Genomic DNA, 15,479 nt, shown 5'->3' on the forward strand with positions numbered 1-15,479 from the left:
GAGGATTTGCTGAGGGGTACATACCAGGTTTTCGTGGTAGCCCTCAGGCAGGTCATCAGGGACGCGAAAACCCTGGCGTGGGATGAGCTCCAGGGCTCTCTGAACGAGGACCCGTGGGGGCGTCCTTACCGGATGGTCATGGGCAAGCTCCGTGCGTGGGCGCCCTCGGTCTCGGAGAGCCTGGACCCCCAGCTGCTGACGCGGGTAGTAGACACCCTCATCCCCCGTTCCGGGAGAACGTCATACCTGCGCGACCAGCAGGGGCCGGCGGAGCCTGTCGTCTGGTCCGCCGACCTGGGGGTCACGGAGGGGGAGCTTACGGACGCCATCAGAAGTATCAGGGCCCCGCGTTGTGGAAGGAGAGGCGGCTGGTCCTCCTGCACAAGGACGGGCGGTCCGCAGATTCTCCCTCTGCGTACCGGCCCATCGTGCTGTTGGACGAGGTGGGCAAAGTCTTTGTGTGCGTCATCGCTAACCGCCTCGTCCACCACCTGTCGAGCGTGGGCCCCGATCTGGCCGACACCCAGTTCGGGTTTCGCGAGGGTCGCAGTATCATAGACGCTATTCAGCGGGTGCGCACCCTCGCGGCGTCGGCCACGTCCCGGGGTGGGGTGGCGCTGGGCGTCTCGTTGGACGTCAGAAACGCGTTCAACACCCTGCCCCACGGGACTATACGGGCGTTGGTTCATCACAACGTCCCCCCGTATATATGGAGGATCGCCGGGCCTTCCTGGATGGCAGGTGGATACAGTTCACGGGCCGAGGCGGTGCACTGCACCGGAGGGAGGTCGACTGCGGGTTGCCCCAGGGGTCCGTTCTGGATCCGCCTTTATGGAACCTGGGGTACGACGGGGCGCTGTGGGTGGACCTTCCGCCCGGGGTGTGGACCACCGTCTTTGCGGTCGACTACTTCGTGCTGGCCACCGAGCGGGACTGGGTGAGGACCAGCCACCGTGCAGAAGCAGGGGTCGCATGCGTGTGCAACGCGATCCGGGGGTTGGGTCTGGAGCTGCCTCCCCACAAGACCGAGGCCATATGATTCTTCGTGCCTCGACGTGGGGTAGCCCCTCCGGCCCAGCTCTGCCTCGAGATCGACGGGTGCCGGATCGAGATCGGCCGGGGTCTTCGATACCTCGGCCTGTATCTCGACAGCCACTGGCGGTTCGATGCTCACTTCAACCGCCTGCCTCCCCGATTGGATAGGGTGGTGGCCACTCTTGGTCGCCTTTTGCCCAACCTCGGGAGGCCCGGTGTGAGGTTTCGCCGCCTCTATGTAGGAATTGTCCGGTCCATAGCCCTGTACGGGGCTCCGATATGGGCCGGCGATCTAGCGGCTAGCAGGCGCAGCTGCACTCTGTTGCAGCGGGTGGAGCGCTGGCTGGTCGTCAGGGTCGTGCGGGGGTACCGCACGATCTCCTACGTGGCGGCGATGGTCCTGGCGTTCCGGTCATCCCGTTCCGGTATCAGGCGGAGGTCGAATCCAGTACTTACTAGTATTCGCGAGCCTCCGTCAGGCCGGGGAGGACCCGCCGGGGCTAACGGTCGAGGAGCATCGGAGCCGGGCCCGGCTGGTCGCGGTGGAAAGGTGGCATAGCTCCCTAGCTCAGGTAGCTGCCACCGGAAATCGCGCCGTCAGAGCGGTGTTGCCGGCGTTATCGGAGTGGCGGGACCGCGGCTATGGTAGCCTGTCGTTCCGAATCACGTAAATATTCGGAGGATCGACAAAAGAGTTTTTTTCTTTCAGATGCAGCGCTTTTGATAGTTCTTCGTGCGTACAACTAGAAGCGATCTATGCTATGCGTCTTGTTTTGGTCTTCGTCGATGCTTCAGCATATGATAGTCGAGGACGACCTATACTTACAGAACCATTTTGCCCCTGGTTTTCACGATTATCACTGAATGAGTCTTCACAGATGGAATTGAAGTCAACTTCAAAATCTTTTTCTAAAAAGTTCGCACAGTTCTTTATAAAACAATATTTCTGCCGAGACATTTTTTTCCACAACTTATTGTACTGAGGGAGAAAGCAGTTACTCAATCGGTGTCTTATGGACTTTAATGGTATTTCGGAGAAGGAATCATTACTGACCTTTATATCATTCATTATGACATCTATCTTATCGTTATTTGTATTGGGCTTCTTACTCCATATTGATGTGTACAAGACCAAGTTCTTTACTTTAAAATACATCGTAAGCCGTAAAGTATTTGGGCAGATGATTGTTTTACAACTTATATATTTCCAATTCAACGATTATGAATATTAATAGGAATTCCCCCACAGTTTTCCTTCAAAAAATTGTGAAGGAAGGTGTTTTTACTCAGCAATCCAATGAATATATGATGATATATAACTCCTATCAACGTGCTATTGAACTCCTAAATAATTACAAGAAAACAGCTCAACCCGTAAATCTGTAACACGCAAACTGCTAGAAGGGTGTTCCATCATTTGTTATTCTTTTCTTATACCGTATCCTCTCCGCTGTTGCTTGGAGACGGCTAAAGTGTGTATAGAAATTTATCCATGGTATAAACTATCTCCATCAGTTCATAAGGTACCGCAACATGGAAGTGAAGTATATGCTACATTTAAACTGCCAATTGGTTTATATTTAAAAGAGCCGCAAGAGGCAAATAATAAAGTCTTCAGCAAATCACGAGCTGAAAACTCCCGAATGTGTTGCAGCAAAAAGACAAATATAGATATTATGAAGCATATGTTATTATCGTCCGATCCACTTATAAGTTCTTTAAGAATAAAGGATGGCAAGCACAAGGGAGGTCTTTCTTAAGAATTCAAAACGCTGCTGTTGGATCAATAAAGTAATGGTAAGTGAAGGGCGTTTTTAGCGCGCGGCGGGGGAGGTTCCGGAGTTATATCACTGAAGTCTCGGAGCCTCCCCTGAAGGCCAGAGGAGGTCGCCGTGGGGTTTTAATCAGCAGGAATCTGACACTCCCCTGCCGCCCTCCCCCAGGGGACAGCGGGGGGTCTTATGTAAGATTTCCTCACGATAAAAGGAAAAAAAAAAGGTTCGAGCGAGAAGGTTCGCCGTCTTTATACGGGGATCGTGCGGAGCGTGGTCCTGTATGGGTCGCCCATATGGGCCGAGGCTCTGATGGCGTCTCGCGGCAGCCAAGTTATGCTGCGGCGAGTGAAGAGGAGGATGGCCATCAGGGTCGTGAGGGGATACCGCACCTTTTAAGTCTCGTACCTTTCAAGTACGAGGCGGAGGCCTGTGGAGGCGGACCGGTGGCGTCGCGAGATAATCGCGAGCGGCGCCGCCGGCCAGCGAGCGGTCGGGGCGGTGCTGCCGGTCATCCAAGAATGGCGGGACCGCGGCTTCGGAAGAATCGCTTACTGGACCACGCAGGTGCTCACCGGGCAATATTGCTTCAGAGACTTCTGGTACCGGATCGGTCGCGAGGCGACGGCTGCATGCCAGCACCGCGGGGCGGGGCGGGACTCCGCGCAGCACACACTGGAGCACTGTCCGGTATTCGCGCGGGCCCGTCCCTCCCTGCAGTGTGAGATAGGCCTTGAAAACAAGCTTGCCTGCGAGAATCAGTGGCGGGCGATGACCTCCTTCTGTGAGGAGGTCATCGCCCTGGAGGCGGAGGTGGCCCATCCCGCCAGGAGAAGACACCGTCGGGGTGGGGGAGGGTGATGTAAAGAAAATATATTTCTTTAACCTGAATATTGCCGCACTCTCTCGGGCGTTGATAGAGGAGATCGTGAGACACACGGTAGAGAGAGAGAAAAGGAGAAAATTTGCACGCGATAAAAGTAGACTGATCACTGACCATAGCTATTAATAAGTTAGGAATTGACATTGTAATTAGTGACATTAAATGTCGTTTCTTTTATTACAGGTAGGAACGGTTGTAAATAGTGTAAAAAAGGAAAAATGTAAATAATGAAATATAAACTTTTATTACAGAGAAACCCAATTGTGTAATTGATCGGTGTCAATTTTTCTAAAGAACACATTATACACATCTACCTAGTCTTCAGGACGACCCATTTATGGTTTTAAAGTACTAGACGGATATGCATCCTTATCTTTTCACGTCCCTCTTTGACCGGACACTGATCCTAGATCTCCTCAGCTGTTAGCTGTTCGAAAGCGAAACACTCGTTTTGGAAGTTGATGTTCCAATTTTTAATTGCTTATATCTCGAAAACGAAGCCACAAATTGTGCCGATGTGGTGTCGCCGTGCTTGTTCATGACCATCGTTCGAACGTAATCAATAGCTAACACTCTCGCAATTCAGCCCGCGCTCTAATTGGACAGTGTTTTTCGTTAGTAATTCAAAAATGAAGTCTTAACACGTTGAGTGCCACGCGAATTTAGAATGAAATCCCTGCCAGGCCACGCGCGCCGCTAGATCAGATTTCATCGAAATCGGTTTGTGGCCGGCTCTGTGCCGGTTACGATAAAGTAATACAAACATTTTAGAAATGTTTTACGTTTATATTCATTCTGTTCTCTGCGGTTCTTGGTCCAGTTCAGACAAAAATCTTTCTTTCCCCTTGAACGTGAAAATGTCAATCGAAGAGTGTGAAAACAATAGTAGTAAAATTATTTTTGCTAATACACAAAAATTAAGTAAATTTTAAATAAATGTTAAGTAATTACTAAAAACAATGTAGTTGTTTTAGTTTTATACTGTATTTTACACTGTCATTCACCGGCGACTGTCGCGGCCTGAACGGAAAGTCTAGTGTCAGTCACCGGTGACTGACGTGGCACTCAACGTGATAATCAACATTTTGGCAAAGGAAGAAGATGTTCAATATCACATTAGCAATCATTTCTCCAGGGGATTCAACCTAATTCTGAGACACTCTGTATATCTCTGTGTGTGAATTCCGAACATTTCAGTGCTTTGCTTCATGTCTTTTACTTTAAACTAATGCGAGTGTTGACTGATTATTCGTTAGTAAACAAACTCTGTTTCATTAAACCGCTTAAAATAATTGAACATTTCACACACATACACATGCGCATTCCATATTCCCAAAAGAAAAGAAACAATAATTATGGCAGAAATAGTAATAATAATTACAAAAATTCAGATAATTTTTCATTTTAGCAACGTATGATCCATGTTATTGCATAATTCTGTAATATTTACAAGATCACGAAAATAATTAGTAGACAAAAGAGCCATCGATGGTTTATATTTGATCATAATTATATTATGCTATATGTATTAAATAAATGATATTATGAGACTTTTTTTTTTCATAAGTAGGTTTTCGATGACTGATGTGGTACCTAATGATGATGGTGCAAATCAATAGTATCAGTAATAGTAGCAGTAATAATAATTCATATAAACATTATTTCTATTTATTTCTTGTTAGACTTTTCAGCAAATTACAAGAAATGATGCCTCGAACATATTGCAGAGAAATTCTTTACATAAATCATTGGAAATATTATTCTTGCTCCAAGTATATTCGGTATGGCATCATGGGTTTACGCTTTCTCATGTCGTATACAGTATATATACATAATGTATATAAGCGTGAGTAATATATATATATATTACACAATTATTTGTTTTACTTCTTTAGATGTAATCTTTGCACAGACTTCGTCTCTTCTCCTCTCTTTATTAATGTAATGAAAATTTTCCGTTTCATACGTGACATAAATTTGTAATGTCACTCAGAAAGTTATACCATTATTATAATTACTTTTCTCATTGTTTTTTTTTTATAAATAGTACGTGATTCTTAACATGTTTTATTTATATATATATATATATATATATATATATATATATGTAGTAATATTTATTATAATATATTAATCTAGTCTTCTACGTAGTGACGAACACTATCGTACATGAAACTCCATATGACGCATGCAGACGCGTTAATAAACTTTTCATCCTGTTCCTGTCTAGTCAATAGTTGTTATTACCATATAATATTTTTTATACATAAGTAAGTCTGGTAATGCGACAACAGATAAAATGCGAAATTTTCTATTTTTATACAAATTAAATGTATGATTCGTTACTGAGTACTTTAATAAATACGCTTGGATAACTTAGCATAACGCAACATTATCGTAAAACCAAACTTACGATTTTTTATTTTATTTTAATCTTAACTGTAAATACGAAATATATGACCTTACAGGATTGTTATATTTATAATATATATTCTTTTGTTTCAAATTAGACAATACACAAATATATCATTAATATTTAATTAATTAAATTAATTTAAAAAACCAAACAAAATTTTAATGAATTTTCCAACTGCTGATAACCGCAGTGACTTACATCCATCTTCTTTATTTATTGTAAGTCTAAAATTCAGTATACCAGTGGTGTTCATTGTAGATGAAACTAAAATGAAACTGACAAATTTATTGCACTCAACTATGTTAATTATAATTACAATGAAAAACAACAATTATAACTAAAACGAAATAACTAATGTCAAACTTTAGTCGACATACAAATTCGTGTAAAACATAAATCACTTTAAAGTTTTTTTCGAATATAAATTCTTTATATTAAAGTAAACTACGCAGCAATTGGCTAAAAGTAGATACCTAATTACCAATTATTAAATATACAATATTTTTCTCAGTCGCTTTTACAGTGCTTTCATGAAAATAATAAAATATATTTACTTTTAAAACATTTACTTTGTAATGAATGATATATTGAAACTTTCTGCTTATTCTAAAACCAAAATAGCTTTCATTGGATTTATTTTAACTGTAAGATTAAAAGAAGTACTTTGAATTTAACGAGACATTACGAATAGTTATGTTTAGATGCTATTTTACATCGATAGCTTTCCTAGGAAAAATTACGATACCGAAAGGGAGAAATTAATATAACTATTATTTAAAATTTTAAGATTTTAAAATTCAGCTTTCAAAATTCTAAAATTCATATTTATAAGTTTCAGATGTACATTGTAAAAAAATAATAATAATTAAATGGATATTAAAAAAAATGTTTTTCTAGTATACATTCACAAGCCAGGGATGGGATGTGATTCCCCTAGGGAAGGGTATGAATGCCCGGTATTATACAGGGTGATTCTCTTGCTACGCAAGACAAAAGCCGTGCCGCACAAATGGAACCCCTCCTGTTCCGTTTCTTGTCTTCGTTTCAGTCATAAACACACCCAGAGCAGTTTTGGGTCCGGCGATATGGCCCCTGGATCTCTTTACCCGCAAAAACAGCAGAGTTCGATTGTACGGCACGGCTTTTGTCTTGCGTAGCGAGAGAATCACACTGTACAAAGTATAATTTAACCCTCCGACTGTTACTCGTTTGAAAGCAACATAGATACCACTGTAATACAAGTGAGCTTCAGTAATATACTGTAATTTCAGGAATTGTATTCAATTATTTTTTCAGTTTTTATATTAGCCGTTAAGGTCAACTGTTATGAAAAATGTTGAATATTTAAAAGAGCGATGGTAGACACTGAAACCAAATATCTATAGGCATTGATAACAGTTGAAAGATTAAATAAAAAAAACCAGGGAAACAGATAACCGAAATGAAACGTACACTTTGCACGTCAAATACTGTGCGACAATTTGTTCACTCATCACCAAACCATTTAACGTATAACATATTATATGTTCAATTTTACAATTTTGCAATTTAGCAATTAACTGATATAATAGTCATATACATTATAATATACAAAATGAATATTCCATATTGGTGCCGTAATCAGGGTGTTATAATAATTGAGGTATTCCGTGCGAAATCGGACATGTATCGGAGCACCATGTTGGATTCTACTCAAAGAGTATAGGGGGTCAAAAGTGCACCAAAACCAAATTCGACTTGCGATAAATCTTATCAAGAAAAAACAGCCTGTGCCAAGTTTCGGCCCTGTATCTCAACTGGGAGGGTAGTTACGAGTAAAAATGGAATCGAAAAAATGGAACCAATTTCCTCTATCTAATGACATTCGAAAATTCTGAAAAAAAATCAGAGACATTTCTATTTGTGAGGCACATATTACAGAATTCTTTCAGATTTTTATATTGAAAACTGAAGCTGTGAAAACTTAAAAACGTCAAAAAAATGCTGAAAAATTGCGATTTTCTATTGAAGAAGATGCTGTCCTACATTCATATTTTTTTTATAAGTGTATATTATTGATACTATCATCTCAATTTTTTTGAGATTTTTTGGTAAGGTTGTGCCATAGTTGAAAAAATTAAAAACCGATTTTTTCGCTGTTTTTTGCGTGTTAGAGTTACTTATTCGGCACATTTTCGTTTGTTCTTTATCAAATACATGGTATATACACTGTTCAATGTTTTTACATGCAGTGGAATAAAATAGGAATTAAAGAAACTAAATAAATCTAATTAATAAAAGTACGTTACGTGCGTTATATTTCAAAAGATTAAAGGTGTTTTCAACAACATCGGTGGTCCACCGGTAAAGCGTTTGACTAGTAAACCACTGCAAGCTTTTTTTCGGCTCAGGTTCAATCTATTTTTTTTTTTGGAAATACATTTTTGCAAGCTTCTAACTACATGACAATCGTTAATATATTTGTTTACAAATGTTTCAATAATATTTTTTTGATATTTTAATCTGTAATATACGTAAATACCATTCTGGAGTACTTTCTATTCTACTGTTTCTCTTGAAAAAATAGTTAGAAGCTTGACAAAATGTATTTCCAAAAAAAAACAAATTGAGCTTGACCGGATTCGAACCTTCGAAGAAAAGCTTGCAACGGTTGCTTTACCGCTAAACCACCAACACTGTTGAAAACACCTTTAATCTTTTGAAATATAACGCACGTAACGTACTTTTATCAATTAGGTTTATTTAGTTTCTTTAATTCTTACTCTATTTCACTGCATGTAAAAATAGTGTACAGTGTATATACCATGTATTTGATAAAGAACAAACGAAAATTTGCCGAATAAGTAACTCTAACACGCAAAAAACAGCGAAAAAATCGGTTTTTAATTTTTTTAACTATGGCACACCTTACCAAAAAACCTCAAAAAAATGGAGGATGATAGTATCAATAATATACACTTATAAAAAAAATATGAATGTAGGACAGCATCTATTTCAATACAAAATCGCCATTTTTCAGCATTTTTATGACGTTTTTGGTTTTTTATGGCAATCTAAAAATCTGAAAAAATTCTGTAATATGTGCCTCGCAAATAGAAATATCTCTGAGTCTTTTCAGAATTTTCGAATGTCATTAAATAGGAGAAATTGGCTGAAAACTTCGCGATTACATTTTTACCCGTAACTACCCTCCCCAAATGAGTTACAGGGCTGAAACTTGGCACACACAGTTTTTTCTTGATAAGCTATCGAATGATTCATCGCAAGTCGAATTTGTTTTTAGTACACTTTTGACCACCTTAACCGGCTATACTCTTTAGATATATTGTAGCTTTTAGTGATATATAAACGGATCTCGAAGGATTTTAAAAAATTTTTCAAATTGTTGATTTTACACTTTTTTTACTATAATAAATTATAGCTATAAAATTAACGAACTGATAGAAATGAGCGTTTAAGTTCTTAAAGTGGAGACATGGGAGTACCTAATAAAAATTATTTTAGTTAAAAGTTTCTTTTACCACTTATTTTGCAATTGTTTTAAACAAATGCAATTCTATAATAGTAGGAAAATATTGAAAAATCTGAAAAAGAAAAAGAAAGGATTATAGTCCAATTTGTCCCCTTTAAGGACCAATTTTCAAAAATACGAACACTAAAATTGGCTATACGAAAATTAATTATAGTTAACGCGGCGTCAGAGCACGTTGGCTCGACCGGCCGAGTCGCGCAGTGCTAGTAACGGCCAAGCGGTTATACCTGCCATTGTTATCCAATAGTATGGGATTGCTACAAGGTGTGATATTGCTAATAATTACTGGAAACTCACTCTTCGTCAATGATACTTATTGCTATACAGATTCAAGTTAAGGATTAGGTTAAGGGATAGCTATTTGGTTGTATTGATGAGCGTCTAATTATATAAATTATTGAGTTTATTCATTATTAAAATTTATTCATATAGCAAAAATCAAGTTATAACCATTATTAATTAAGTAACCATATACTCAATAATTTATATAATTTGACGCTCATCAATACAACCAAATAATTACCTTTTAATCTAATCTAATCACATCCCATCCCCTCCCGATGGAAGAATACTCACCACCTTCTCGTGGTTTCCATTGAACAATGACAACTTGAATCTGTATAACAATAAGTATCATTGATGAAGAGTGAGTTTCCAATAACTATTAGCAATATTAGACCTTGTAGCAATCCCACACCAGCACCGCGCGACTCAGCCAGTCGAGCCAACGTGCACTGACGCCGCATTAACTGTAATTAATTTTCGTATGGCCTATTTTAAAATATCCGTCTGTTTGAAAATTGGTCTTTAACCTCCTAACTCAACAATTATGTTATAACAAGTGTATTTTGCCCAAGTATTCTCGGGCTTTTAAGTTAAGAGGTTAAAGGAGACAAATGGACTATATTCTCTTTTTTTTCCAGATTTTTCAATATTTTCCTACTATTATAGAATTGCACTTGTTTAAAACAATTGCAAAATAACTGGTAAACGAAACTCTTTTAACTGAAATAATTTTTATCAGGTACTCCCATGTCTCCACTTTAAGTACCTAAACGCTATCTATCAGTTCGTTAAATTTATAGCTATAATTTATTGAAAAAATGCAAGTACTATTATATTTCAAACAGTTGTAAAATCAACAATTTGAATATTTTTTAAAAATCCTTCGAGATATGTTTATATATCACTGAAAGCTACAACATATCTAAATTTGAGCAAAATCCAACATGAAGCTCCGAAACGTCCGATTTTGCATGGAGTGCCCTAATTTGATTAATGGTGAAATTATGTGTTCATCATTGAATTGTAACGTCTCGCATACTAATTTCTGTATAATAAGTTGAATGTAAAAATAAGTTTTCACAAATAATTTATTAAAACAACTATTTATAGAAGGATATAACGAAATTTAAACTTTGGTACTACTACTATCGCAGTAGTTATTATTGAAATTAAAGTTGATATATTTCTTTGTACGTAGCTGCAGACAAACTTAGTGGTGAACATTTGAAGTAAGAGTACGTGGTACGCTGCAGTTAAGACAACTTAAAAAATAATATCCATAATAATACGTAACAACACCGGTCAACCCAATGTTGCTTACCAAAATTACATTCTAAGTTTTTGTAAAACTTAATAGCGCACTTTCATGAGTTAACACAAACATTCATTATGTATACACCCTTCTTTTAAATCAAATGCTTTCATACTTTTTCATCATTTGGTTTAATAGGAAGTTAACACACCAGGAGGTGTAGGCACAACAACAGTATGTTGTGGCACTACTGGTGGCGCTGGCGGCGCCAGTGGATGTCCGACTAAAACAGCTGCCGCTGGTATTGGTAGAACACCAGATTGAGGAATGGCTGATGGAGTGCTCACTTGAGTTGGCGGTCCTTCTGCTGCGTGCTTTCTCAAATGTCTCAACATGTTACCTTTCTCGACAAACGTTTTACCACAGTCTGGACAGCTATGCGGTCGTTCGTCCGAATGTGAACGTCTGTGAGATACTAAGTGCCCTTTACACATAAAATCTTTTGGACACAGGTCACAACGGAATGGTCTTTCCGCATTGCTTCCTTTATTGTGCGAACGCATGTGGAAAAGTAGGTTACCCTTCAATGGAAAACTTTTACCACATTCTGTGCATACAAACGGACGTTCACCGGTATGACATCTCATATGATTTACTAAATGTTCCTGTAAAAGGAAAACAAAAATTGATGAAAACCATTTAGCTGATTTATTTAGGAAGCATTTAAAAACAATATGTACAGTATAATCATTTAACACATTGACTGCCATGTCATTCTTTTTCTTTTTTTTCTAAGTTGACAATGAGTAGGACTATCTGTGAAAGTAAAGATGGATACCCGTATTCAGAGAATTTCCCTCGGTGTTGTACCTATATGGACAGAGGCCGATTTATCAACAAACATGAAGATATAGCCATGTAGTAAGCTTCTTGAGGATTTAATTTATAAAAGGTAAAATAGTAGAAATGACAAATTTCCCATTTAGTGAAAATCATTCGTCGGGTGTAACCGGGTACGTTGACTGCCATGTCATTCATATGTGGACGATGTTTAACCCTTGGACGGCGGCCCATGAAGAGAGTCCTAATTTTAATTTAATTTTGTAATTCATATTGTTTCGTATTTCATTTTCTAAATGTTACACTGTACTTTTAAAAATTATTTCTACAATATATGAAATTCTTTCGTTTAAAAATTACTTAAAAAATTAATTTAAAAGTTTGGACTTGTCGTCCTGCTGGCCGCCCATGGTATCCATTTCAAGCGATACTGCTTAACACGTGGCACTTCACGCGCGAACAGGATCCCTGCTGATATTTCCCATTGAAGTGAATTTTTCCCGTGAAAAATCTCCAAATTTGTTAGCGCAATATCTCGAAAACAAATGAAAATCAAGTGTATACATGCAAGCTCAATGAATTCGACTTCAAAAACACTATCAAATGATCGAAAAAAAAAATATATAGTTTCATTTAAAAAATCAAACCTTGCCATTATATTTTTGTAAATAATAATGCAAAAAAAAATTTGTTTACGTCAAAATGTTACCCCCTCTAACCGTGCAATGCCCACCAAAGCAATTTCTTGTATCTTTAATAGTTTAGGAAATAATGGAGTGTTTCCAGTTACGCGGGACACACTATATAAGGGTTTAACCCGATGAACAGCTGAGCCTGAATCAATCGTGACCCAAACTTCTTTTATACAAAGATATTAATTTAAAGTTGAGTGTATAACTTAGAAAATGAAATACGAAACAATATGAAATACAAAATTAAATAAAAATCTATCACTAACATTGTTATAAATTCGCTATTTATCTAATTAGAAATACTTGTATTATGTATGTATACAGTTCACAAGCTGTTTGCGAGTCGAATTCACACAGGAGCTCAGATGTAGCTTGCGAATAGAAAACAAACGAGTGCACAATTGTTCACTGGCTGATGTATAATAGTCAAATTCAACGGAAACGTGTTACAACGTTTCCAGACACCGTTTGAGCTCGCGAACAGGCCATTTGGTGAACCGCCTCCTTAGCAGTGTTCGCTGACGAATTCGCTGTTCGCGAACACTGGTGTAAGCAATAGATAAAAATATATGTAAGTATTACCTAATTAAATTTTCCAATAATTTCAGTATGACAGTCAACGTGATAAAAAATCAAATAAACCAATACTGTATTCTTTGATACTTAAAAAATAAAAATTTTGGCAAAGTTTCCGAAAACCTGTCCAACCTGATTTGTCTAAGATTTCGCAAATAGCTTCATTTTGCATAAAAACGGTATTTGCGAGAAGGATTTTTGGCGACTCGAAAGTTAAGACTTAAAATTTTGCGAGAAACGTTTTACCATTTTAGTGTAATTTCCTGCATTAGCGACACCCCGTAGAATAAGATTACAACAGTATTCTGTATACGTTCTTCATTAGTTTCCATTATAAACATATTTAATATCTTCCAATAATTGATAAAATGGACCCCCTCGGTTTTTATTTACTTCATATCGCCACAAATATTCACATAGATGATCAACTAAAGTATGTATCTTGTTTAATTCCACCTCTACTCGAACGGGTCATAAGCCCCACCATGAGAATTCAATATTTTGAGAATACGCGCCAGTGTTTGGATCCACAAAACAGGGAATGACATTACTGTAGTAATATTACAACAGCATTTCAAATATTTTCGGTACTCCTACTCCATAAAATATAGCATAAAACTGGGAACAGACGAGCGCGCCGCGGCTGCAACGCGGCATGGAACGACCGTATTTGGGCAAATATTCATTCGTTTGGATAGTAGCGCGAATATGTCTCGCGGCAATGCTGTAATGCCTCGCAACGAACCAATTTCTGTCGATCTTTTGCGCGAACACAAGAGGATTCCATGCCGCAGTGTGGACGGTTTTCTTCGGGTTTGCCGCGTTCGAGCCTAGGTACCGAAAACAATGAACTGATGGGAAATGTGCGTTGAAATTCATGGTTTGTTCCATGCGCGGCGCGTGCTCGTGGTAAACACGAAACACCGGACACACTTTGTAATGCCGCGTTGCAACCGCGGCGCGTTCCTCTGTACCCAGCTTAAGGGGGTAGACACGGGTAATGCTGTGAGGTGACTTTACCGGCAAAAATGGGCCTAAAAAGGGGTCCGGGATTTTTCGTTTTTCGTCCTTATACGAGAATATTTGAGACTGGGTGAGGGCTCATTCGAAAGAGGAAGGTTCAATGCAGGGCGGTCAACTCACCGTTTGAGTCACAAAACTCTTTTAGTGGCCTAAAAATACTTCGATTCCGCAACTGCATTTTGTCGATTTTTTCTTCTACTTTGGACACTGATATTATTAAATATGGACACAATCTCGTTAAACCATGAGTTGACCGCCCTGCATTGGACCTTCCTCTTTCGAATAAGCCCTCACCCAGCTCCAAGTGTCCTCATATAAGGACAAATAACCGATTCCCGTAAACCCATTAATAGGCCCGAAATATGTTTGCCGGTAATGTCACCTCACTGCATTACCCGTGTCTACCCCCTTAAGCTAACCTATTTTCTTTTTGAAGTACATCGGTAATGTAGAAAATAATATTAAAATAAAACATTTTTTTCAAATCGCCAAAAATCCTTCTCGCAAATATTGTTTTTATGCAAAATTTCAACCAAATCGGATTTGACAGGTTTTTGGTAAAACAGCCAAAACTTTTAATTCAAATACATATATGAATGTAACTTACCTTTCTTGTGAACGGTTTTGAACAGACGTTACAACAATGTGACGAATCTCCAGTATGTTGTCGGAGATGATTATTTAGATGTTCCTTTCTGGTGAATGTTCTCTGACAGAATTCGCATCTGTGCGGTGATTCACCAGTGTGAATTCGTACATGATTCGTTAAATGCTCCTTACGAGTAAATGACTTGGAGCAGAAGTGGCATCTATGTGGCGATTCGCCTGTGTGTTGACGCACGTGATTTGTCAAATGTTCCTTCCTCGTGAAAGATTTGGTGCAATACTGGCACTTGTGCGGCGACTCACCCGTGTGTTGTCTGACATGATTTACCAGATGATCTTTCCGTGTAAATGCTTTTGGACAGTACTGACAGCGAAACGGTGTCTCTCCTGTACAATTTACAATGTGTCGTCATTTTTTATTTCTTACAATTAATAGCATAATTAATATACATTATTCTTATACAATTACTTTCATCTTATACAGCGTGTAATAAAATTAGACGCGTGATTGTTTTTTTGTTTTTAAATATTTTCTTCATCAGTAAAATTTAATAAATGAATTAAATT

General features: G+C 38.7%; 2 protein-coding genes across 12 annotated transcripts in view; one reads left to right on the top strand and one right to left on the bottom strand.

Moving 5' to 3' along the window:
- YME1L (ATP-dependent zinc metalloprotease YME1L) overlaps positions 1 to 15,479 on the top strand; it is a 259,223-nt gene that overhangs the window by 100,604 nt on the left and 143,140 nt on the right. The gene's annotated exons all lie outside the window — the stretch shown is intronic.
- The window catches only part of LOC117609743 (uncharacterized), a 78,054-nt gene continuing 68,343 nt past the window's right edge, over positions 5,769 to 15,479 (bottom strand). For all 6 annotated transcript variants that reach the window (XM_034336382.2, XM_034336384.2, XM_034336383.2 and 3 more), the window contains 2 exons: positions 14,914 to 15,299; positions 5,769 to 11,840 (listed from right to left, as the gene is read on the bottom strand). In XM_034336382.2, coding sequence (XP_034192273.1) covers positions 11,367 to 11,840; positions 14,914 to 15,299 — 860 coding nt within the window. In that variant the 3' untranslated portion in view covers positions 5,769 to 11,366. The remainder of the gene's footprint in view (positions 11,841 to 14,913; positions 15,300 to 15,479) is intronic.

This window comes from Osmia lignaria, chromosome 7 (assembly GCF_051020975.1).
Source record: "Osmia lignaria lignaria isolate PbOS001 chromosome 7, iyOsmLign1, whole genome shotgun sequence".
Taxonomy (NCBI): Eukaryota; Metazoa; Arthropoda; class Insecta; order Hymenoptera; family Megachilidae; genus Osmia; species Osmia lignaria.